This window comes from Cyclopterus lumpus, chromosome 17 (genome assembly GCF_009769545.1).
Source record: "Cyclopterus lumpus isolate fCycLum1 chromosome 17, fCycLum1.pri, whole genome shotgun sequence".
Classification (NCBI taxonomy): Eukaryota; Metazoa; Chordata; class Actinopteri; order Perciformes; family Cyclopteridae; genus Cyclopterus; species Cyclopterus lumpus.
In genome coordinates, this window is record NC_046982.1 from 14,436,081 (window position 1) to 14,461,182 (window position 25,102).

Consider the following 25,102-nt stretch of genomic DNA (forward strand, 5'->3'; position numbering starts at 1 on the left):
TTGAGTAACGAAGCATTACACTGGTAAAGTAAAGCAAATACATGCACTACGGCGTTAAGCGTGTGTGTCAAAACTGAAAGTGGATGAGTTCTGTTTTTATTGTAAATGTGTTCAACATTGTTTTCTCATCAGGGTAGCTGTGGTGACATGTAAAGCTCCTGTTTCTGATCAAGACACTCTCTTTTGAAAGTGAAGCATTGTTCGGTATGAAAACTAAAGTACCGAGTTAGCCTACGTGTACAATATATAGATGGCTACTGTATGTGTGGTAAAATAATACAATCTACAAGCTAAATCCAAGCAAACAACAGAGCCACTATCTAAAAGCTAACTGAATTGTCTGGTGAATTCTCTTGAAAAATTATATGAACTATCAACCATGAGCTTCCTGTGAGATAATCAAATGTACTGTATGTCCTAATACTGATACAAGCACCGTAGTTTGTTTGGACACAATTGAACAGATAAAGGCATCAACTAGGACACCGTTATTATGTAACTAATTGCCTTAACATTGACTTTTTATGGCAGTGTGAACATATAGCAGCAGAGAAAAAAAGCAATTTGCACTAAAATACTTAAGCAAGCAATTATTTGCATATTTAAAGCTGTAATCAGTGACTGTTTGATATCTTCATCCAGGGATAGTGATGATTGATGATGATAATTGGAATCAATTTGTTATACTTTGTGGATCAGTTCATCATTTCAGCACTTAAGCCCATTTACCAACAATAATTAGTGAAATGAAAGCACAGGAACACATTACTCTATAGTCTACTAAACTATAATCTATATTACCCTATACTGTCCAACACTTGACCATACTATGCTACTCTCTCACTACTTTACGCGTATTTATTAAAATACCTTACTGTTGTTGTGCAACAGTTAGTCAAATAGCTATTTGTTATCTGCTGAACTGAACAGATTAGACTTGTCACACAGGCCACAATATTACAATTTGTAGTTCACGACTCTACAATCAATAGTATACTACTGAAAGAATAGTTTAGGATGAATTAACAATATACTTTACCCTTTGACCCAATAGCACTGGCCACAACACTTTACTATACTGCACTGTAATGTACTATACTATACTATACCGAGGGCTGGGCAATACTATTGGTACTGAATCAATATTGTGATATGAGAAAAGATATCTTAATAATATAAAGTGTTGCCTTTTCCTCGTTTTAAAGGCTGCATGATAGTGAAGTGATCATATTTATTGATATTGAGGTATTAAATTAAACATATTTGACACTATACAATATACCGGACTATACTTTACGGCACCATACTAAGTGGTCTCATTAGGTGAGATTGCACTATACCTGTCAGAGATTCAAGAGAGCGGAATATAATTCCCATCAGACAACTAAAAACGTATAGATCTTCCAGGAAGCAATTAAAACAACGGATAATTAATGCATGCACATGTCAGCTCTGATACATGCTGGGATGTATTTCAGGATGCTTTTTTTGAACTGCTTGCCCTGTTTTTGTTTCTCTTTTGATGTATTTTAGGAAGCCTTTTGTAAAACCTTGACAAAAAATAGCCTTTTGGTTAATGCTGGCATTTCATTTTACATCATTTGTATTTATGAATTTGCACTGTCCCTTCTCTCTCTCAAATAAACTAAACTAAACATATTTGTAATGCATACTAAAGTCTATTAAACTAAGCTTTACCTAAATATACAACAGTGTACTATGCTATACTACAGGCCCCTAAATCAACTGAACATTACCGTAAATGTGCCACAGTTATTCAAACGCTTATGGTTTATCTGTAGTCGCTAGACAGATGGCACACCACACCACAGATTTACTATTTCATATTCAGAACAAACATAGCCTTGTAGCCAAAAGCTAAATTGTTTTAATAAGTACATCATTGTACTCTAAAGCCAGCTATACTCTCTCTCTCTCTCTTATTTATTTATTTATTTATATACTGACATCAACTTAACTGTATTATAAATTATTATCAACACTACTATAGGTCACTACACTCTACTCAACTGGAATGTTTTGTTGATTTATTTTATCAAACTTTAGTCAGAAGTCCCAGACTGATACACTAGCTGCACTATATTATGCAAATGTTTTGAGAAAACATGGCCTAATGGGCAAAAGGGAAGTGGTCTATATACATATGTGTATACTAAAGCCAACTAGATTATACTCTCTATAACTAAATTATACTCTCTATAACTAAATCACACTCTCTATAACACTAAACCACACTACAAGTCAACATACTGTACTGTGCTATATTATACTATGACAATTCTCAGAGTAAACATGGCCCAATCGCCAAAAGCTAAGTGGTCTCTCGACACATTTGTACACTAAAGTCAACTGAACTATACTCTAAACGACTCTACTATGCTACAGGCCACACTACTACAATATACTTTACTATACTACCTAATTTAGAGGAATTACTGTAAATATGCCACAGTTCAACCAAAGTCTATTTCTTTTCAACTGTAGTCCTGTACTCAATACTTATCAATATACTACCCTGTACTTTACTAGATGTCAGATTAAACACTCAATATCCACAAGCTAAGACGTCTCTGTAAACCTGTGTGAAGAAGTCCCTTTTGAAGGCCTATATTATGTTTAATTGGCTTTTCCATTTTTTTACAACCCCAAATATTTCCAGCAGGCCCAGTGAGTCTACACGTCCATCTTCATCATTTGTCATTGATAGCCGCAGGGGGTAGTTTTCAACAGATGAGCCAACAGATGTGGCATTAGGCCTCAGCAGAGTAGTGACATCATTTCTGGAAAGGCCGGTACGTTTTGGTTTCTAATAATAAAACGGCTTCCTAGTCCAACAACAACAGAGAGGGACTCAACCTACCGAGCAGCAGCAGCCGATGCGTCTGTTTGTACTCCCGCTTCAGCTCCTTCAGCGCCCTGTCAATATTCTTACTGACTTTCTTCGCCTCCTTCTCGGCCTCCTTCTCCTCCACCAGCAATTTGTCCCAGTTTTTCTGCTTTTGGGTGGTAGTCTTTTGCAGCAGCTGTAAGCGTCGGCCGCGGTCCTTCCCTGTCCCCTTACCGCTACCTCCACCGCCGCCGCCACCGCCTCCTCCTCCTCCTCCTCCTCCGCCGCCGCCGCCACCTCCGTTTTGTATGAGCCCACCGTCGGTACTGGTGTCTCCACGGCGGTGCTCCCCGGCCGGGAGCCTGGCAGCGTCCCCGGGGCGAACCGGACCGCCGCCGCGTAGCGACGAAGTCTCCCCACATCCCATGGTATCCTCCGGGCGAGCTCCCACGGCGCGGGTCGGCACGGCGGCGTCCGGAGGTTGGTCCGAGTCCGAGGTAGCGTTGGAGATAGACCCGCTCAGGTCCCCGAAGAGCCGGGGACGCAAACTGTAGCACAGCCCCATGTTGAAACCAATATTTGTCTGTGAATGTGATTTCTCATAAATTAAAATAGCAAAAAAAATAGCAGTTGCGCCACCAGCCCTAACGAGCCATCGTCACATTGGAGCTCCAGCGGTGCGATTTAAGTCCGAAATTGAGCCGAAAATGTGAATGAATTATGCTCCGACATTTGCTATATGTCATTTTGCATTTTCCCCAGTCAGCCTTCGCTTCGTAGTTAGTGGATCACCTGATCCTTTAGTGGACACTGCGGGTCCATCTTACCGTAAGTAACCAAAAGCACAACCTTTGAAAATCCGCTACTCGCTGCTGCGCAGAGAATTAAGCGGACACCCTGATCCTCGTGGTCAAATCAGCGGACACAGACATTGTATTGCGCCTGTAGACTAAAACTTACGGTAAACGCATTCAAACGGACCAGATCGGGAGCGAACGAGGGACTTTGCGAAGATTGCGGAAAGTGACACAAAATCCGGTTTTCAAAATAAATGTCAACAAAGCCTATGTTGCAGATATGGAAATAAAATGAAATGAATTATATTCACATTAAGTATAATACATGTGACCTACATCTAGTGAATAAAGGGAAAATACAACTTAAAAAAGTGTCATTCATTCTTTGATTTGATGGTGAATGGAAAGATAATCAATTTAATAATATTTGACTGACTGATATGTATGTATATGTTCAGGACATGTCTGACCGCATTCATACACAAATCAAACTTCTTAACTGTACCAATTAAGATATTTTACAAAGTAAAAACTCTGAACTGAATTTGTAACTTCAAAAAGCTAATTTCTGAAATGATTAAGGTGTTACAAATATATTTCTCAATAATTCCAAGCATTGACTGATGCACATCTGTTCAGGACATCTCTGACTCCACCCATACTAAACCTTTTTACTGTGAAGAGATTCTCCAAAGTGAAAGTACTACCTTTGTACATTCAAAAAGCTATACTTTACTTTTATTTGAGGTGCTATAAAAATACTTTTTTCAAGAAATTCAAACAATTACTTTTCAGTATAGATGTCAAAGACACCTATTAAGTAAAAGTCCTACATTTATACTGACAAATAAATAATAACTGAATATGTTATGTGCTGATAAAAGGTATTTTCTCAATAATTCCAGGCAATGACATATTTGTTTTTAAGACATCTCTGACTCCTCCCATGCTGAAAACAATTTTTTTTTTACTCGACCAATTAAAAGATATTTCAATTAACTAATTGTATCCCTTACAATGCCCAGAGTGACACACATGTGCAGGTACTTTGGTTTATACTGCTTGCAACTTTTTTAAAAAATGGTCAACGTCTTTTCAACGGAACAATTGTTCATTATTATTATATTTAGATTCTTTTTTGTAAGTCTTTGCATTGTCTAGGTCTAGGAGATCGGAAACCGCCCTTGTAAGTGGATAGAAATAGCATCTCTTCAGAAATCGCACAGAAATTCCCCTGTGGTACTTTATCTAGTTATGTGTAAATACCTATATAATCATTATTATTCCAGATCTGTATTCAGGTTCTTATAAGCTATATTAACGTCAGATATTTTAGGCTTTGTTTTGGTCAGGTGAGACGATGTGCAACAGGCAGAGGGAGCAAGGCAGCGACACTTTCCCACCCTCCCTCGCCAGGAGGCTCCTAGGTGATGAAGAGGCAGGGCTCTCTGTGGAAGATGAGCGGCGACACCACACTGAAGCAGCTGGGGGAAGGCAGGTTTGGCAGCGTGCTCCTGGGAAAGAGCAATGACACTGGGGAGCTGGTGGCTATAAAGAGGTGAGTATGGCTCCAGTAAACATGCCTGAGGGACAAACTGTGTTGTTTTGTCTCAAAGCATTAAGCTGATTAAACCTTGAGGGACTGTTGCATCCTCAAATTAAAAAATAAACATTTAGTGTCAAAATGTGTTGCCTTGGTGGGCATCATGTGTCGGCATTTTAAGAATAAATACGATTTAGGTTCATTTTTAAAGTCCCACAGGCACTTTTACAATACAAATATGATCAGTAGTATATTGTCATAATGTCCTTATTTGTCTGTAGACCACATTTTAAGGATTAGATCTTTGGCAAGAAATAATAATTAATGTTTCACGAGCCTGCTTCAGGTACTGTTTGTAAATGTAAAGTTATAGTGCAAACTAATGACAGTGAAAGAAGTGAAGGCACACTGCATAGTGTTGCTCCTGCAGGAGTATGGTACAAAAGAAAGACAAAAGGTTAAAAGAGGTTACCCATGTAAAACATTTCAATTTTGTACCTTTAAATATTACTATATTACATAGAGATCAACTCATGTTATAATGAGTACACCAGTGATGCAACCCATAGCCCAGGTTCAACATACAGTGGCTTTTGTATTGTGTATAGAAGGAAAACTCAAACGATATGGCTCACATCCCAAAACATAATAATAAAAACAGAAGTAAAACAGATTCCGATAACTTTGTGTTGATACAGGAGCTTTCAGTGTGTAATTCAATTCAATTCAATTCAATTTATTTTGTATCGCACAAAATCACAAATTGGCCTCAGCTGGCTTTACAATCTGTACACATACGACATCCTCTGTCCCGGGACCTCTCATCGGCACAGGAAAAACAAACAAAAACTTTAATGTGGAGGAAAAAAAAGGAAGAAGCCTTAGGGAGAGCAACAGAGGAGGGTCCCTCTCCCCGGATGGAAAGAAGTGTGATAGATGTCATGTGTACAGAATGGACAACATAACAGAGTTACAACACATTCAATGCATATGACATTGATTATTCATATATTGAGTATAGTACACATGATGAACAAGTTACGACCTCCAATAATAATAGCAGCAATGTAAGCAATACTCTTTCTGCTTGTATTTGCAATAGTCCTGTATTGTAGTAAACTAGTAAGTCAAATTATATCTAATATATACCACATACATAAATACTTGACATTTTAACAATATAAATAGGTATATTAACATATTATTAAAACATTTTAATTATAAATAAACTAAGTTATAAATAGGCATACTGTAACTCTAGTCTTAACTTAGGGAAGATGCTTCAAAATGCCATTTTCAATTATCTTGACTTAGTGAGTGATAAAGTGTTAAATTAACAATAGCTGGGACTGTGTATGAAAAAGCATTGACAATCAAACTATTTTTGGCACGTAATGTTTTTTGTACATCAGCCTTTTGGAGATGATACACTGTACTGAAATATTTAAGGTTATGAACTTACATAATAATCTGATTCTTATTGACTATTGTATGTGTCTCCTAAATACTTGTTGTTGTCCGTCACTGAAGAAGCTGAAACATGCCAATGTGGTGAAACGATTGGAAGTCTTCAGAGAAAACAAATACCTCAACCAGCTCATGACAGAAAGGTAAGAACAAATCCGACAGCAACATTTGTTATTTTTATGGTATAATTATCTGGGTCAGATTGAATCATCACGTGTCGGTCTTGTTGTTCCCTGAGTCAGTGTTCAGAAACATGATATTTCAGATATCACAGGGACTGTCCTTCATTCATAAACATGGTGACTTACAGCAAGGCCGTTCAGCACAAACTGAAGGAGAACTGGTTCTGGTGTCTTTTTCTGTCCCGTAAAATGCTGTGTTATCAAGCTGTCAGCACTGTCCTGGTATAAATAGTTCATAATTGAGCAAACAGTAAACAACAACACAAACCAAAAAGCACATGAATGGTGGACATAAGACATCAGGCATCACAGGATTTGCTCCAGCCGAAAATGACTCACTGCTCCTGTGAGAAGAGGAGGTGTGAGTGGTACCAAAGCTTAACTGAACAAGTTTATCTCTCTTCTATAAGTACTGGTTTTAGTGCTGGTGGGTGCTGGTGTCTTTCACACTTCAATAAGGCATGCTTGTTTCTTGATAGTGTTTTTCTTTTCATCCCCTTTCTTTCTTTCTTTTTTTTCACTTTTGCCAGGTAAGATAAGATGTTTTCTGAAAATGATAAAAGGAACACTGTGTTCCAAGTCTGGTTTAGCATGTGTGCATATGCACAGTAAGAGACTCCTTCTGTCTTTCACTTGTCCTTTCCTAGGCTTGGCTTGACTGTGATTTGTCAGGTTAAAACATCTTCTTTCTTTTTTTGGTCAGAGATATTTTGAACTCTGGGTTTCAGATCTTTAAAAGTCGGATCAAATTGTGGTCTGCAGCAATAGAGTCATGTGGTTGTAATAGTGGTAGAAACTTGGAGGCAATAACTATTTTGTTTGAGAAAATAATACAAATTAGGACAAACATCAGCACCAGTTTAGTTGACTGTATCGTGTCTTGCAGGGTATTTCCATCGTGACATGAAACCGGAGAACCTGCTCTGCATGAGCCTAGAGCTGGTTAGGATTGCTGATTTTGGACAAGCCAGAGAAATCCGCTCGCGCCCACCTTACACTAATTATGTGTCCACAAGATGGTGTTTCTCCAAGATCAGAGCAATTTACAAGTGATTTCTGATAACGAGCTGTGAGAGACACCGTTAGTCTGCAGTCGGACCTGAATCAGACCTTTGACTCACAGAAAGGCCTGCTGTGATGTCATGTAGCCGAGCTGTACTCTAAAAAGACTCTTAGATTAAATTGATAGCAACTAGAGAAATCCGTTTTGGAAATGGAGGAAGACAAACTGACAAAACAGACGATAATCAACGTTGAGATTATTGGGGCTCAGTCGGCAGGGATCCTTCATTTTTTACTACATCATAACATCAGGGTACTACTCCTATTGCTATCAACTAACACAGCATACTAAATGATATCTAATTTGGGATTTGCCACCATTGTTATGACAAAGCACCGTAAAGAAAATATACCTTCATTGTATTGGGATGAAAGCAGATATCTCAGAGACAGACGTTGACACTCAAAACATTTAACACTAATACTATCTATAATTCTACATGGTCAAATACCACCAGGATTAATAGAAAAAAATGTATTTTGCCATTTGACTGAACTAACCCGCTCTCATTAGCTGCTAGTGAGAGTCACAAACACAAAATACAACAAAAAGAAGTTTTGGCAAGAGTAGAGTTACAGGTACTGTATAATGTCCCCTAAATACCCCCCCCCCCGTGCCTTTCTGACAGGTACAGAGCCCCAGAGGTCCTGCTGCAGCCAACATCCGACAGCTCACCCATTGACATCTGGGCCGTGGGATGCATCATGGCGGAGCGCTACACACTCAGACCCCTGTTCCCTGGCAAAAGCGAGTTGGACCAGATCTTAAAGATCTGCAAGTGGTTGGGAACACTGAACAAGGTGAACCATCACAACAAGGCGTACCGTGTTATGGTTCTGCTGTCCTTGTGGAACGTAACCAGAGAGTATCTTTTAAATCGTGGTGATGTCCTCTCTGCTTGGGCCCTTGCCATTCTGTGGCGCTAACATGTTCTTTTTGTTGTTGTTGTTGTTGTGATGTTTTAGTGACTCGTTGCTTTCTCTTGTGTCCCCACCAGCCTCAGATCCCCAACGCCAGCAACGAGGCAATCACACTGATGGAAACAATGCTGCAGTGGGACCCTGTGAAAGTGCTGCTCAGGTACATTTCAAAACCAATTAAGTTTGAACACAGATTGGTAAGAATAAACATATCAAGATTACAGTGAAGGCAACTGACCGTTGAGGTGGCAGTGTTTGTTTTGCGTAACTTTTAGAACTTTTAGAACCAATCACCTTACCTGCTGAGGCGATGCAACTCTCCACTACTGCTGAAGCTTGAAAATGATCAAAAGTGTCATGTGCTCCACATATTTAGAATTATATTTTACATTTCTTTCTGTAGCAGCATGAGAAAAATGCAGTTGTGGTTTGTCTTATTAGTCCTTTACAAGATATACAGTATATACTTTGCATCATATTCCATGTTCTGTAAACAAGAACGTATTGCCTTATTTTGAAGTGTTTGCCCGCACTTACATTTTGATATGGCTCAATTTTCTATTTAATGAATCATATTTTTACCATAATTACTAGGTTTTTTTTAACGTTGCAAAATTCTCATTCATTAGAAATATGGAGCTAAAATTGAAACAAAATGTGGATATTTACCCATTGGTTTGTGCTGTTTGTGTTCTATGCTCTTCAGTATCCATACTTCACTGTCGGCCAGGCGGAGGTAGACACAAAGGTTCGGTTCCTAGAATCCATGAAGCCAAACACAAAACCAGATGTGTCCCGGCATGCTGACCAGCAGGAACCTCTCGGCTTGGAGAAGAACTACTGGCAGGCTGTGGGTAGAACTCAGGTAGAGCTACCAAATTCCACAATGGGACCTTCTTGGGACTTCATGTTTTTCTTCTTTGTATGTTCATTTTAAAGCAAACCGAGTACAGCATGACAGGAGAGAGGACAGGACGTAGTCAATGGGGACAGACGTCTTTCAGGTCTGTCGATGGTGATAACGCTGACTCCGGAGTCTACATTTCCAATAAAAACATCAGCTCTGTGGAAGGAAATTTAAAAAGTGGTCTAAACCCAGTGAAAGAAGATAAAAGACCAACAGACAAGAATCCTAATCAGATCTGGACAAATTGTTCGGGTATGAGCCGTTTCTTCTTTTCACACATACACCCAGAAGGCATAGACGTCCACAGATATCCTGGGGTTTCCTCTAAGTGATGGTGGAAAGATTTGAGGACACACTTGATCACTTTAATGTGTCGTGCTGATACAACAAGAATCAGCACTCCGGAGGACAAGACATGCAGCTTGCCGTCGCTTTCCAAGACACACACTTTCCTTCCCTCTCATGATAATTTCCCAGAATACAAAGGGGGGGAAGGAACAGACCTCTGGATCCCAGCGCTACAGGGAAGAACACTTTTCCAAGGAGCGCAATCATCGACCCTGTAACCGGACGAGTAGACTTAACCGCCAAATACGGAGGTCACAAGTAGCACAGCACTGACTCATGAGAAAAGTTCCAACTGTGAAGTGTTTCCTGCTCGCCTGTTACATTTGCCAAGCTATAAATATTGTTCAGTGTTTTACAAGTGTCCCATAACTTCTACGGTCAGTATTTTTGGGTGAATTTATTGTTTAACAGCAGCTGATACATCTACACACACAAAAAGGGTTATAGTTTTATATTACTTTAAAAAAGAAATACAGAACCAGACTGTTAATAAGAAGCCACATCAAGGGGATGTTTGTGTGCACAGTATGTTGGAGGACAAATTATATATTTTTATGTAAAAAATATACAAATGTGTATATACAAAGAGGTATATTAAGATAATTTTAAGATTTATGTGGTTTCTTTGGCATTCCAGTGATGATTTTCATTAACATCAGTTCACTGAAAAGAGACATTTAAATCAGGAAACGTTGAAAAAGGACTGATAAGTAAATTGGTTAATTTTTGTTTGTCTCTGGTTTATCAAAGTGAATGTTGACAGTCTACATGGTGCATAATATTGTAAATGATTATCCCAGAAACAGTGAGAGGAAAAGTAACATCTTAAAAGAAAGACTTGTGTATTACCTTGCTGATGTCATTAAACCAGCTGGCATGAACTTCCAGGAGTTGATAAATCCCAGCATAAAGGTAAATAATCACCGAACAGATGATAATGACTACTGTCCCATACTGAGTTATCAAATCCGCAGTTTAACTTTAACCTTAACCTAACAAACTGAAGAGTTTAATTCATGGCAACCATGTACAGAATCGACTAATGTATTGTAACTACACCCACAGAAACTGCACTGCTGTTGCTCTCATTATAGTAAAAATAACAGTTTTTACAGGTATTTTTAGTAATGATTTGATAAGGCTGAAAACAAGCAACATGATGTTCCAGAGTATATAAAGTGGTTAAATATGACACAATGATGTTGAATGCCTAAAGCACAGTAAATAAGATCTATGAGACGTGACCTCTGCATTTGACTCATCTTGAGCATTCGGAGCAGTAGGCTGCCTGGGGAATAACTTGGGGTTCTCCTGAGATACAGACGTTCCCAAAATAAAAATTCTATCAATGTGCCAAATCCTGTGATAACCAAAGAGAGCCAAAGATAGTGTCAAACATTTAGTCATGGATTCAACAAACCACATTTGCTGCAGTTGCAACGTGAGTAATCTACTCTACAGCAAACTGAGACATTGAGAGTAATCAAAGAGCAGTTTTACTTTTTTCTCGCCCAGCCGAGAGATTCATTAGAGCAGCGAGCGCACCTTCAGAAGTGAGTCATTATTGTATTTGGCGGAGCCAATGACGAAGCCCGAGGAGACCGCGGCACTCTCCAGACATGCTGTACATTGCTGTGATTGGCCGCTGTCAGCCAGATGATGCATTCTTGAACTAGTGGCCACATGGCTTTCACAGCCAAAGGGTCGTTGTTGCACAATACAGAGATTATGTGGTTGAGTTTAAAAGTCCTGAGAGATCCCTTATTCACAGAATTATCTTTCACTTAATTGTTCATTTGCATTGCCATTTAATAATGTTATTTTAGTATTCACACAATACTTTGGGGTTTAAACAATATAAGCTGATATAAAATTGCCTCAGTTGAGAGCTTTGAGTAGAAGCTCCCATGGCGATAGTCTGTATGACATTTAGAACAGTAATCCAATAGCACAGGGCATTTGTTTACACTACATCCAAGTGTCTGTGTTGACAGGAAGACAAGGCCCCCGATCTTAATTTCATCACTTTTCAATGTCAGTACTGTGTTAAAGATGCATGTTGGGGTCGGTGGAGTGTCTCATTCATCCAGATACTTTCTGAGAGGAGAATAAACTGCTTTGTATTGACGATGGAAGGATTAGATGATGTGAGAGGGTGATGGTCTCCGAGTGAGCTCGACACCCTTTGCTGGCACCTGTCACTCTCTTATCATGAGGACGAACTGCCCGTCCTTTGGCTTTGAGTGCTGATGGGAGTGTTGACTGAATTAACAGAGGCTGTGGAGGGATGTTCAGTTTGGTCTTCGTCATCTCTCCTTACGCTCCTCTTGAAACTCTTCTCCCTAAGCTCCGAGAGCGCCTTTGTAGTTAAAGGAAAAGCGAGGCTCCAGCATGAAGAGTAGAGTTAAAGCCATGGAGAACGTTGTCACTTGCTGGGACACTTGGCTCCTCAACAGCATGTGTCTGGTGGCCTCCTTCCTCTGGAGCAGGCTGCGAGATTTACTCTGCTGCAGGAGGAAGCACAGAGCAGCCACTTCACCGGCCGTTCAGGTACATCCAGGCTGTTTGACACACAAACCAGCTGAGGAACACTCACACATGTTGGTCAAAAGGAACATGACTAGAATATTAACCTTGTAGTAACAGTGTTTGTTGATTTAGTAGGGCTGTGAATATTTTACAGCTCACTTTTAGATTGTGTTTTATGGACAAAGATGTGTGTGTGTGCGCTTGGTTGTTTTAATGAACGACACCTTTGAGAATAGTAAAGATGTATTAGATTCTATTCTATTGTGTCCTACTGAGAGAATAGACTTCACACTCCCAAGTGAAACTCAGCAGCAGGCAGCAGAGGCCTGGTGCTGTGTGGTGCATCAGATTTCATGTCGATAGGCTCTAAGCCACAGGGACAATGCCAACGACTCATGGAAATGAGTTTTCCTTACGAATTATTATTATTATTACTTTAACCTCAGACAACAAACAAGCACCATGATGCATGCATTCAAAATGTTACTGAGAGACTTTTACAACCTTAACTATTATAATTAGTCTGTACCTAATTGATATGTATTTATTGTCTACTTATATTACTTTATATATTTCAGTTTTGTCTGAGGTCTTTTATTTTTTTAAACCTGAATATTAAGCCATTTTTGTGTATTATCTGCTTACCCTTGCACTCACTTTTCCTACGTTATCCTCTAGCTAAATGTCACATTTAATTTAATTAGTTAGCCCAACATATGGTGGGTAATCCTTCCAGCAGCAATGCGGTGCTTAGTATTTAAAAGAAAGATGAGACTGGTAATCATGATGCATGAGTGTTTTACTCTGTTATGGACAGCAGCAGGAAGATAAAACATGAGATCAGGAGTTGATGGTGTTTATGAGTGCAGAGTTTAGAGAATCTGCTGTGAAGGTACAACGAGCTGACAGCTAGAGGAGTGCTTTGCTGCCATCTAGTGATTTCTGCTTTGCTACTGTGAAATAGCATTGGTGTATTAATACAATGGGGACATTGCATGTGGTGGGAAAAGCTACAGACATTACACACACATACACACGGTGTCTTAAAGCCCTCAGACATTACGCCTCAGAGACAAGCCAACGGGCACCTCTCTGGTTTCCATTCCTCTTTTGGCATTCAGGAGACCCACACTGACATTTACTTCTGTAGATCTACAAGTATGTGACTAAGCTTTCTTTGCATTCTGCCACTAACCTTTAATACCCTTTGACTTCCTCAATGTAAAACACTTCCTGAGTTTCCACACCGATAATAATAGTGCATCTGGAAATATCTTCAAGTACAGGCCTCACTGTACTGAAATGATTTATCAAAAACAAATATGATTACATGTGCTTGATGGTAATAAACTGAGTACCTTTGGGTTTAACAACTGTTGGTCAGACCAAAGGGTCAATTTAAACATGTATGCTGCGGCTCTAAGAAATGGTTAAAGCGTGAACCTCTGATGGCAGTCCAGTTCCTGTTGGCTAAAACCTTTGTAGCTTAGACAATGTCCATTACCCACACGTTGCTTTCTAAAACTTGGTTCATTTCATGTTGAAATTCTGGGTTGTTTTACTGACTGGCAACTCCAAGTAACATGTGTGAGCAACAGGTCTTCTCTTAAATCCCTGAAGTTGTGTGAAGCTGACAGTGAAGTTCTTTCCTGTGAACAAGTCTGATCCAGTTCAAAATCTAAAGAAATGAGAGAGGTGCTGGGAGTCTGACTAACATCAGCAGGTGTGGTAACTGTGAGTAAATGGGTTTGATCATATAGCTCAAAATCAAAAGCAGCCTATGGATTATAAAATATTTTTTATTGTTGCCCATCTCATGTTCCGTTGTCATTTCTCTTCTTTTCAATGCTAAATATATTTCACAAAATCTGTACTGTAAGACCTTTGTGGCAACCACAAAAAAACACATAAGTGACCATGTAAGTCCATGAACGATAAAAGAGATTGATTATGTTTACATTTTATTTACCACCGCCCTTTTTCTTCTTTTTGGGCTTGCTCTCGTCTTCTAGAATAACTTCTTCTGCTGCAATTCGGACTCTCTTCATCTTTGAAAGCTCCTTAATGAGTTCTGTGCACAGAAGCAAACAGATTGATCTGGATTTTAGTAAGAGAAAGCTGAACCACCCACAGTGCATCCCTTTCAACATTACAACCCGAAAAAGACAAAAATCGAATTAATCAAATGTATACCCTCTAATATCTACAGCTCAAATTCAATTCAATTCAATTAATTTCAGTTTATTTTGTATAGCCCAATATCACAAATTACAAATTTGCCTCAGAGGGCTTTACAATCTGTACACATACAACATCTCTACCATAATATGATGAGCGTTTGCAGGACAACTACCTTTAGATGTTGTCGCCGCAGCTGCAGGTTCCTCAGCAGTCTCCTGCACTGATGAAGGTCTCCACACAGCCAGGCACGTCAGTCTGGCTGTTGTGTTCACTTCCCCGAGGAGAGTGGGAGACTCCAGCTCCTGTTGGACAGTGCATTGCTGGATTAACCACAGCTCGGCACGTAACAAGTGTTGTTTTTCTAATCTTTGTATTTGTTCTTATAAATGGTTTTATACATCTGATTGTTACTACATATCTGATTATATATTCAAATTGTATTTTTATGTTATTATTGCCTTTAAAATAACTAATATTCGGCTCTGCGAAGTAGAATATGTCAATAGGAAATGACACTAAGGGATATTGTATTTTAAAACATAATCTGTGGCTAAAAATGTAAATGTATAATTTGGTTGAAGTAACTGGCTTCCGCTCAAATGTTTATGAATAACATGAGACGTGCCTCTTTTAGATGGAGTTTCCACATTTTGATGAATCCGTCGTTGGAAGCCGTTACCAGCACGCAGTAATCCTCCATCATGAAACTGTCAATCGCTTTCACTCTATAAATCACAAAATAAAGGTTTGTTCACTTACTTTTCACCAATATGACATGAAAACATAAACATGTCTGTGAGATGAAGATATTATTAGTAATACAAATACAATATCAGTAAGCTTCATGCATTTAATTATTACATAGACAAATCAAGGTTTCATTTCGTCATCAGAAGTGTGTTTTTAGAAAAGCAGCTTCAAAATAATTTATATACATGGATCTGTAAAGTGTAAAACAAACATTGTGAATTTACCTGGTTTCATGAGCCTTAAACTCACACACCCATTTCTCTTTTCCCAAATCACAAATCCTCACAAATTCATCGTCTCCTGCGACGGCCAGGACGGAGTTCTGAAATACAAGCAGAATTATATTTATCAAAATTTAAGATGTTGTAATTTTGCTTATTCATGTCATATCTCGGTTTAAAAGCAGAGACTAATCACCTCAACAATCTCAATATCACATATAAATATATATCAGGGCAAGTTTCAGAGAACTCACATTTAAGAACTTAATGGACGAGATCCTCTTGGGGTTTGTGACCGTTCCTATCACAGAGGCTGTCTCCAGGTCGTAGATGTTCACTCTGTCATTCACCACGGCCACATATTTATCCCCGGCTGGAGACCACCTGACAATGTGCGCATCTGTTAAAAGGGTTTGAGGAAAAAAGTCATTTCAAACATACTAATATTATTAAAAGAACTTAAACATTGCTTAACTTCTGAATCAAAGGGGAGGTTTACTCTGCTTTATGTTTTTGATGAAAGCCGATCTTCCGTTAGTTAGATTCCACGTTCTAAAAGGATTTAAAAAAAAGATGCAAAAGTCATTTTAGAATTCTTGATAAATTAATTGTTCACAACAGAGCTGTGAATTTTACCTGAGAGTCTTATCTGTCCCAACTGAAAGTGCAAGTTTCCCAGACGGATGTACGGACAGCGATGTGACATGACCTCTGAGGAAAACAAGATAAAGTTGTTTTAACCTGTCCCATCCAACAAAATACAAGACAATAACAACACAAACACGACTATCTCTGGGCTTTAGCAGCGTCTCTATCTCTCTGTGTGCTTACTGGTGAGCTTTGATGGATTTCAGACACTGCCACTTCTTTCTGCTCCACACACAAATGAGTCCATCTTCTCCTCCGCTCAGTAAATGAGAAGTCCCATAAAACTCCAGGCAGGTGATGGTGCCTGTGAAACAAGTATGTTTAGGTTCAGGTGTGCAGGCCACAAGCTTGTGTATTTCCTCTCTTAAAACTTTGACAAAGTGTAAAAAGCAAGCAAGATTCATTCTTTGATGACATTTTATACAAATTAATTAAATTTATGAAGCTGTCTGGATAAATATGCTGTAAATCAGACCCAAAGAGACATTTAAAACTGCAAATACAGTTTGCTATGATATCAATACCAGAAATTGGCGACATAGTTAAGAGAACATGGCACAAAATAGTGGGAGAAGGAAAAAAGCTACTGGTTTCCAACAAATAACAGGATTGCAGGGTCCTATAAAACTATGAACCTGAAAAAACTCAGATAAACCACGGCCATTATATATATATATATATATATATATATATATATATATATATATATATATATATATACACACACACACACATACATAAAGTATATATATATATCGACACGGACGATCCATCGGCACGTCCTACCCCAAACTGCTCAGCAGCAAACCACAAGGATTTGTAATATCGGTCCATCCAAGCTGTCAGATGCCATGTAAACATTTATATTTTCAACAAATTGTGACACTTTGATTTCATTCCTTTATAAACTTATAAAACAAATCTGGATCAGGTTCTCTTTGCACTAAACATCAGTCTCTTATGAGTTTTCAGTCTAAACCTCCTGATCTGCACTGATATCATGGAAGAAGTATATCTTGTCATAATCATTTATCTGTCTGATTCTGTACACCATTATGGCGTAAATAAAAGTATCTTTGTCTACAAAGTAGTTGTGACATTTTTATTCTCCCCTGTTTGTTCAATAAGGCCAGATATTTCACAATATTTAGAGAGATGAAATCAAAGAAGAAGGGGTGTGACTCTTTTTTTAAAATAAAGATATCAAGTTTGACAATTTAGGACAAAAACAACAATTTTGTAGCATTGCCTCAGTTAGCTGGGCAATGCAGCTTTATTATTATACTCTCAAAATATATAATAATATCTTGATATAAAAACAAAGCCATATTTTTTAGCAGATAAGATTCTTAGATACTCCCAATCCCAATTTATTTCTTACGGTTTTAATCTAACAGTAGTTTTTATTATCTAAAATCTGACTTAATTCTGATGAAATGTCATTTGTGCTTATTAATTGTACTAAGCGTTCAGTACTCACGTTGTGTGTGTGTGTATATATATATATATATATATATATATATATATATATATATATATATATATATATATATATATATGCAATACTAATACGTTTAAGTACTTTTTAATTTATTTTATACACTTTATTCTATTTCTACTCCGTCTGTATATATAATATTCTTCTTGTTTTTACTCTTTTATCTTATTTCTGTTATTATACTATTTGTTTTTTACTTATTACTGTGATCAATGCTGCTGTAATCCTGTAATTTCCCCACTGAGGTACTAATAAAGGATTATCTTATCTTATCTTATAGTTTTTTACAAAAGGGATACTCTAATAAACTCAATTTATTTGAAAATAGGGGACACCTGAGTAATTATGTATATGTTATTGTGACATACAAAAAAGTTCATATGCAGCAGTTTTATTAAGAAATCTACTTGATATTGTCAAGTAGAAAGGTGGACGACGTCGCATGAAAGTAAGTAGTATCTTAGCTCCGCTGAGTCACAGCGAGGACACATGTCTCACCGTCATGATGCAGCAGAGCTCCGTGCTCCGTCCTCTTCTTCATGTCGTACAGCTGGATCGTCTCATCTTTGCTTCCTGTGGCAATAAACCTCTCGCTGGCGGCCGCAGCCGATATGGAAGCTGTGTGGGCGTGATGTGTGAAGTCCGCCTCGGTTGTCCATTCCTGCAACAAACACACACAACTCATTCGTGGACTCTTAGCAATAACTTCAGTGCTGAACCTGGGAGAAAATAAACTTAGTATTTGGACAGATCTGCCAGCTTTAAAAGCAGAGATCACACTGTCCATCACAGTAAAGAACAATAATATATTATGATTATTATTAATAAACATTTGGTCACAGTATTACCACACAGGCTGTTGCCCAGTGACCCTTTAGTTTAGAGCCTAAGCAGACCATTCATGGACATACACTTTCACGCACAACTACACAACAAGATATTCAAACTTACCTTTTGGTCAGTTTTTATTCGGTAACCAAAGGCTATCTGCTCGTAGCTCCCAGCGATCAGTTCCAGTACAGCTGCCATGCTGCAACGACAGAGTGCTAAGCTAGTAGGCTAGTTAGCTTTCTTTAAACTTTAGCTGTTTTCTGTCGCTTGATTTGGGCAACAGCTAATAGCAGCGACTAGGAGTCAGAGCAGGCACCTAGACAAGAAACCTCGAGACGATAAACAACGTAAACATCGTAGTGAAGCTATTCAAATATGAATATCTACTAGCTATTTTTTGCCAAATCCACTTCCAGGTCCAAAACAACACGTGCGACTGTTGCGCTTGCGCAAAGTCGACTTCCTTCAGTCTGGTATGGAGTAGTTTTCAGAATAAAAGCCAATGTGTTTTTAATGTTTTTTTTCATAATGTAACTTTTCAAGTATGTAGTCATTCTTCAAATAACATAGCTTAAGGATGTGCAATTGTGCATAGTCTAATTTTGAGCGTGACAAATGAGGAGTTGAGACGAAAAACACATTTAATGGGTAATGACAATAAATGAGCCTAGACACCCCAGGCTCATTTATTGTCATTATCCATTAAATATGTTTTGTCTCTTTCGTGTGTTTACATTTTAGAAATTGGTAATTCTGAAAATTAACTTTTTAAAATGTAATTTAAATTACATTAGAATATATATTAATTAAGTTAAGTTAATATGCACTCATGTGTTTTTTTAATTTGTATACCTATTTGTGAGTTAATAACGTTCTATCTATAAATTATAAAAACCATAATCCTAACCCTTGTTAAAACAATATATATCATATATTTAATCATTTAATAAGTAGACATTTTAGTCCATAACAACTTCATAACCTAAATTATTTAATTTAGATGCAGATATTAAAACAACACGTTCATTAAAACTCCGTCCCAGTGTTTTTCCTTTTTGCAATAACTAGGTGACATCTATGACGAGCACAATTTATTCACAGTCCACTGTACATTAATATACGATAATACACCTACAGGATGGGGTCCGCCCTTGTTATGACGGAGGGAGAGGTGCACGCGTCTTCGGCTGTTGTAATTGGTTACCCTTTGAACGTCATGATTGACGCCTCAGACAACTGTCCACATGAAACGGTAGTTTTTCTGAGAGGATGAGATGTATTCGATTTAACTTTTTTTCCACTGAACGGAGTCATGGCACGGAGGTAAGATTTGGGGAAAATAGCAGATACATTAATCTTATCTTACTGTTATGTGCATGTTTCTTATTTTCTGATTGGTGACACTTTTAAAACAATTCTCAACGTTTTGATTCTACTCAAAACAAATATTTTTGCAGCCAAATTGTAACACAATACTTATCAGAATCCTTCTTGATGTTAATAAGTGAAGTTTGTTAGTAAAAAAAAAAAAAGAATTCAGACCAACAGCTGTTCTCAGTGCAGATTGCAGGTTTGTACAGTGATGTCTGGATGTTGCGCAGTTTGTGTTGGTTTGTATGTGAGAGCTGCAGGGTTTGGTTGTGATTAGTGGGTTACAATAAAACACAGTACAAGACTAGACTCGAAACAGACTCTTCTTCAATTAAAGTATGTGGCTGTCCTCCCTCGTGATATTCTCAACGGTAGCCTGGCTAAATTAAGAACAGAGAAGTTGCTGTATTATTGTGAGCTCTTTCCTGCCAGTTGTTTCTTACTCAAATTGGTTACCCTTTGAAACGTCATGATTGACGCCTCAGACAACTGTCCACATGAAACGGTAGTTTTTCTGAGAGGATGAGATGTATTCGATTTAACTTTTTTTCCACTGAACGGAGTCATGGCATGGAGGTAAGATTTGGGGGAAAATAGCAGATACATCTATCTTATCTTACTGTTATGTGCATGTTTCTTATTTTCTGATTGGTGACACTTTTAAAACAATTCTCAACGTTTTGATTCTACTCAAAACAAATATTTTTGCAGCCAAATTGTAACACAATACTTATCAGAATCCTTCTTGATGTGAAGTTTGTTAGTAGGTTTGTACAGTGATGTCTGGATGTTGCGCAGTTTGTGTTGACGTGAGAGCTGCAGGGTTTGGTTGTGATTAGTGGGTTACAATAAAACACAGTACAAGACTAGACTCGAAACAGACTCTTCTTCAATTAAAGTATGTGGCTGTCCTCCCTCGTGATATTCTCAACGGTAGCCTGGCTAAATTAAGAACAGAGAAGTTGCTGTATTATTGTGAGCTCTTTCCTGTCACTTGTTTCTTACTCAACTCAGTCATTGTGCAAGATGATCGTTGAAATCTACAATACTCAATATTATTCGATACATGTTTTGAGTGGCTTAGCGCTAATGTTGAGATCAAAATGTAGCTGTATTTGTTTATAAAGCTAATTTCACTAGACTAAAAATAACATTACTCCTCTTTCCTTTTGTGGTATTTAGTCTGGAAGATAGTCTGGTTTTATTTGCAGGGGTTTTGAGATTTCTGCCGCCTCAAAATCAGATCAAATCAAAACTTCCAGCATGGACACAGCTATAGGTAAATTTGTTTTCTTTAGTGATTTATTTGAACTGACCCATAACTTCCAGGCAATGTTATTATTATTCCATCAAACCCCATACGCAGTTGATACATAAATGGCATGAAATAACAATCAAGAAACATGTTGAAAATCACAAGCTGTTATCTACTGAGCAACGGGAACGTTGCAATACATTGAGGGTGTTGGTATATTACTGCAACTTCCTGTTCATTTTAATCAAGCATGACAAGAATGTAACGTGATTAGTAGGCCGTTTCCTAAACGGTACTATTTGATTGGTTTAACTGATGAATTCACCAGGCATGGTAGAAAAAGGGACCTCTTGCAAACTCGTGAAACACAAAAAAAGAAACAAACCTCTCCTTCGTCATTAATTCCTTCTGTCCAGGGCTACAACGTGCAGCAGGACTCTGAGTCACAGTAGCTGCTGTGGAGGAACAGCATAGGCTTTGGTAGATTTCCTCCACTCTAGTGTTGAACACCGGAGCCCCCCAGGGCTGTGTGCTCAGCCCTCTCCTGATCACGTTGTACAACCTTAGGAAAACACACACCCCTGTCTACATCAATGGAGCTGAGGTAGAACAAGTTAATAGCTTTAAGTTCCTGGGAATCAGCATCACAAACAACCTGAATGGTCATCACACATCTCCATCCTGGTAAAATAAGCTCATACACGGCTGTATTTCTAAATAAAGGTAAACATTCCTGTGCCAAGTTCCCCCTGCTGCAGTCTGGTAAAAGAAACACAGAAGTATTAGCTGTGACTTCAAAGCAGCTTCCTTCCTCTGGCCGTGAGACTCCTCATCTCATCCTCCATATATAATGTTTTTTCTTGTGTCGCAAAATGGGACTACAATCTGCATTTCATTGTGCAATCCTGTTGTACAATGACAATACAATAACCTTGTAACCTTGAATGTTTGAATGTGAAAGTTTACAAATGGCTGCTTTTGGAAAAGAACATGCAGGTCAGTCACGGATCAAATAAATGAGCTTATTTTTTTACCCCAAATAATAGGTTTTTTTCACAGAAGTGTTTAATTGCTTCGGTTTCAGGGTCCTGGTATTGTGCTCTCTGTCACACTCTCAGTGAGACACTTCATTCAACAGAAACATCATTAATGTTATTAGTAAAACATGTGCCTTTCCCACTTTTAATCTCTTCCTTAAAAACAAAACAAATCCCCGTTGTCGGTTTGAGGAGATTCCAAAACATGTGTCTCAATGTCAAAAACAATTTAATTATATTGGACCATTTCTGTTTTGTCTCCCACTGCTATTGTACTTATTTCACTGCATTGACTTGTTTTGCCATTTCACAGTCAACAAGCCAATCAGGAGCTCACTGAAGTGCTGAACCAACTCTGGCGCCTGGATACCAACCGCCTCAAACCGGAGACTGATTACATAATTTCCCTGCAGGTCAGTAAGTCCACATATCTGCAAAACACTCAGAGATACATGCAAAACATGCAAACCCCATGCAGTCAGTTTTCCTACCTTTTGAAGTTACACGTTGATGTCTGTCTGTGTATTTATGGGTTTTGCTCAGGGGAAGGCAGGCTATGTGGCTCAGGGCAGCAACTATGCCAGAGACCGGGCCAGGGCTCCGCTCTTCACATATGTCAACGAAGACAAACTCAAGGGTATCGAGACATATTTACGTGAGAAGTATTTCATTTCCCCCCGTTGCACTTATTTTGCTCGAACCACCAACAGTATTTAAACATGCATGTGTTTTTTTAATGCAGATTTCATCAACTTGCTGGACAACTACGAGACATCCACAGGTGTATCAGAGAAGGTGACGTCAGAGGAGCTTCACGAGAACAGGCTCTTTATCGAATCCATGATGGAGACCGATGTCATGAAGGTGCAGTGGCTGTGAGAGAGAGAGCGCCTCCTCTCTTTAATAACACACATCCATTATTGCAGTCAAACACACTGATCTGACAAAGCTGTTTACATCCCGAAATGCTGACAGTTTCAAGCTGCTTTTTACTAACCAGTTTTATGTCTTCTATATTTTTATAATTATTTAGTTACAGGCCAGATGATTTCCAGTAACAAGAAGGATAGGAAACTGAAAGCTTTTAGCATGCTGGGAATTTTACACGTGAACTATTTCCAAGGTCAAGATTGGACTTTCAGTCTCGGACATAATACAGGCAGCTTTAGCCTGTCAAACTGTCTTCATCATATGTGAGCTCTATCTCCTGCACTGTACTGTGCTTTGGTCATATTATTCCCTCGGGAGCTCGACACGTCCTCATACTATTTGTTTTTTCTTTATAGTATGCTCACAAGTATCTGGTCAGTAAGGGTCAGTCGTCATCAGAGCCCGGGCAGTTCAAGAGACAGTTGTATGACATCTGGTTCCGCCTCTACCACAGAGACAGGAGTGGAGGGTGAGTTACTGTAATGAAGAAAGACACGATCCTGGAGGTTCGCAGGACAGAGCACATTCATTCATCTACAGCACGGGAGGCCAAACATTTTGGACTGTGAGCCATATACAGAGAAATATAACTACACTAACACTACATAAACATTACAGTAATTACATTAGTATACACAATAATTAACTATATTCATTTAAATTAATTAAACTTGAATTCAGTACAAAGTCAAAGTGCCCACTTATATTACAATGTTATGTGTAAATCTGTCGATAAAGTTAAAACAGGCAGAAATTGGTAAATATTGATTTCTGTTCATAGCCTAAGCGTCCACTTAAAATATAACGATGCAAATCTACATTTAGTATTTAAAGAATAACTTAAACAATAATGGAAGCAATTCAACTATTTAAAGGAGAGCCCCATTGTGTTACCTTTAGGGTTTTATCTCGTCAGCAATTAAAACACAGGAGATAAGAGGACGTAAAGTTCTGATCTCAGAATGAATGAGGCCGTACATGGAGATATAATCAACAAATCTTTGCAATATGTTGTCGGTTTTTTTTTATAATAGACAGGATTCCTGTGGGTTTGAACATGTGTTTGTGGGAGAAACCAAGTTTGGCCAGGAGGTCACTGGTTTTCACAACTGGGTCCAGTTCTACCTGCAGGAAAAACACGACCACGTTGACTACAAAGGCTACAAAGCAAGAGACAACAAATATACAGTAAGACAATACTGTGTCATAATGTGGATTATTAAGCAACTGAACACACCAAGTAGAACATTAACAAGCTTTTTTCGTCATTGTTTTGCAGCCTGATGAAGATGACCATGTCCTGAACCTGCAGTTCAGCTGGAACGGCTTGGTGAAGCCGATTGGCGGCTGCTTCATTGGTGTGAGTCCAGAGTTTGAGGTGGCTCTCTTTACCATCATCTTCCTCATGTCGACTCAGAAGATGACGTCTGTGGTGGTGAAAGTGGACGAGTACGTGCTGGAGCTGGTTGTCTATCGACACGGACGATCCATCGGCACGTCCTACCCCAAACTGCTCAGCAGCAACCACAAGGATTTGTAATATCGGTCCATCCAAGCTGTCAGATGCCATGTAAACATTTATATTTTCAACAAATTGTGACACTTTGATTTCATTCCTTTATAAACTTATAAAACAAATCTGGATCAGGTTCTCTTTGCACTAAACATCAGTCTCTTATGAGTTTTCAGTCTAAACCTCCTGATCTGCACTGATATCATGGAAGAAGTATATCTTGTCATAATCATTTATCTGTCTGATTCTGTACACCATTATGG

At 38.5% G+C, this 25,102-nt stretch overlaps 4 protein-coding genes across 6 annotated transcripts in view; 2 read left to right on the forward strand and 2 right to left on the reverse strand.

Annotated features, from left to right (window-relative positions):
• LOC117746160 (guanine nucleotide-binding protein G(olf) subunit alpha) overlaps positions 1-3,845 on the reverse strand; it is a 43,314-nt gene extending 39,469 nt beyond the window's left edge. The window contains exon 1 of the mRNA XM_034555084.1: positions 2,882-3,845. Coding sequence (XP_034410975.1) covers positions 2,882-3,413 — 532 coding nt within the window. The 5' untranslated portion in view covers positions 3,414-3,845. The remainder of the gene's footprint in view (positions 1-2,881) is intronic.
• A 1,230-nt stretch (positions 3,846-5,075) lies between these two features.
• LOC117746351 (serine/threonine-protein kinase ICK-like) lies at positions 5,076-10,605 on the forward strand. The gene is made up of 7 exons (XM_034555414.1): positions 5,076-5,203; positions 5,619-5,625; positions 6,719-6,798; positions 8,529-8,700; positions 8,898-8,980; positions 9,527-9,670; positions 9,760-10,605. Exons 1-6 carry the CDS (start codon positions 5,076-5,078, stop codon positions 9,558-9,560), a joined length of 504 nt encoding a protein of 167 aa, XP_034411305.1. The 3' UTR covers positions 9,561-9,670; positions 9,760-10,605.
• Positions 10,606-13,385: 2,780 nt separating this feature from the next.
• pak1ip1 (PAK1 interacting protein 1) lies at positions 13,386-19,193 on the reverse strand. The gene is made up of 10 exons (XM_034556470.1): positions 18,854-19,193; positions 18,401-18,563; positions 16,588-16,708; positions 16,393-16,467; positions 16,256-16,308; positions 16,011-16,156; positions 15,760-15,857; positions 15,411-15,510; positions 14,958-15,087; positions 13,386-14,675 (listed from the first exon to the last, which is right to left on the reverse strand). Exons 1-10 carry the CDS (start codon positions 18,929-18,931, stop codon positions 14,566-14,568), a joined length of 1,074 nt encoding a protein of 357 aa, XP_034412361.1. The 5' UTR covers positions 18,932-19,193; the 3' UTR covers positions 13,386-14,565.
• A 736-nt stretch (positions 19,194-19,929) lies between these two features.
• On the forward strand, positions 19,930-24,964 carry LOC117746955 (poly(U)-specific endoribonuclease-C-like). 3 transcript variants are annotated; one of them, XM_034556312.1, is made up of 7 exons: positions 19,930-20,056; positions 22,710-22,809; positions 22,940-23,051; positions 23,139-23,260; positions 23,683-23,795; positions 24,361-24,514; positions 24,606-24,964. In XM_034556312.1, the coding sequence occupies exons 1-7, from the start codon at positions 20,046-20,048 to the stop codon at positions 24,864-24,866; spliced, it is 873 nt and encodes a 290-aa protein (XP_034412203.1). In that variant the 5' UTR covers positions 19,930-20,045; the 3' UTR covers positions 24,867-24,964. The 3 variants fall into 3 exon arrangements, with proteins under 3 accessions (XP_034412203.1, XP_034412205.1, XP_034412204.1); XM_034556314.1 differs by having other exon boundaries at positions 22,940-23,033; XM_034556313.1 differs by lacking the exon at positions 19,930-20,056 and adding an exon at positions 20,299-20,680.
• Positions 24,965-25,102: the final 138 nt, after the last annotated feature.

Excerpts from the sequence above, each read along its gene's own strand:
- LOC117746351 (XM_034555414.1), top strand. The coding sequence starts at position 5,076 with ATGAAGAGGCAGGGCTCTCTGTGGAAGATGAGCGGCGACACCACACTG. Across the intron at positions 6,799-8,528 it reads AACCAGCTCATGACAGAAAG|GTACAGAGCCCCAGAGGTCC; the intron begins GTAAGAACAAAT and ends CCTTTCTGACAG. Across the intron at positions 8,701-8,897 it reads GGTTGGGAACACTGAACAAG|CCTCAGATCCCCAACGCCAG; the intron begins GTGAACCATCAC and ends TGTCCCCACCAG.
- pak1ip1 (XM_034556470.1), bottom strand. The coding sequence starts at position 18,931 with ATGGCAGCTGTACTGGAACTGATCGCTGGGAGCTACGAGCAGATAGCC. Across the intron at positions 16,157-16,255 it reads CATCAAAAACATAAAGCAGA|ATGCGCACATTGTCAGGTGG; the intron begins GTAAACCTCCCC and ends CCCTTTTAACAG. Across the intron at positions 15,088-15,410 it reads GGAAACTCCATCTAAAAGAG|GAGCTGGAGTCTCCCACTCT; the intron begins GCACGTCTCATG and ends ACTGTCCAACAG.
- LOC117746955 (XM_034556312.1), top strand. Across the intron at positions 23,052-23,138 it reads GGGTATCGAGACATATTTAC|ATTTCATCAACTTGCTGGAC; the intron begins GTGAGAAGTATT and ends TTTTTAATGCAG. Across the intron at positions 23,261-23,682 it reads TGGAGACCGATGTCATGAAG|TATGCTCACAAGTATCTGGT; the intron begins GTGCAGTGGCTG and ends TTTTCTTTATAG.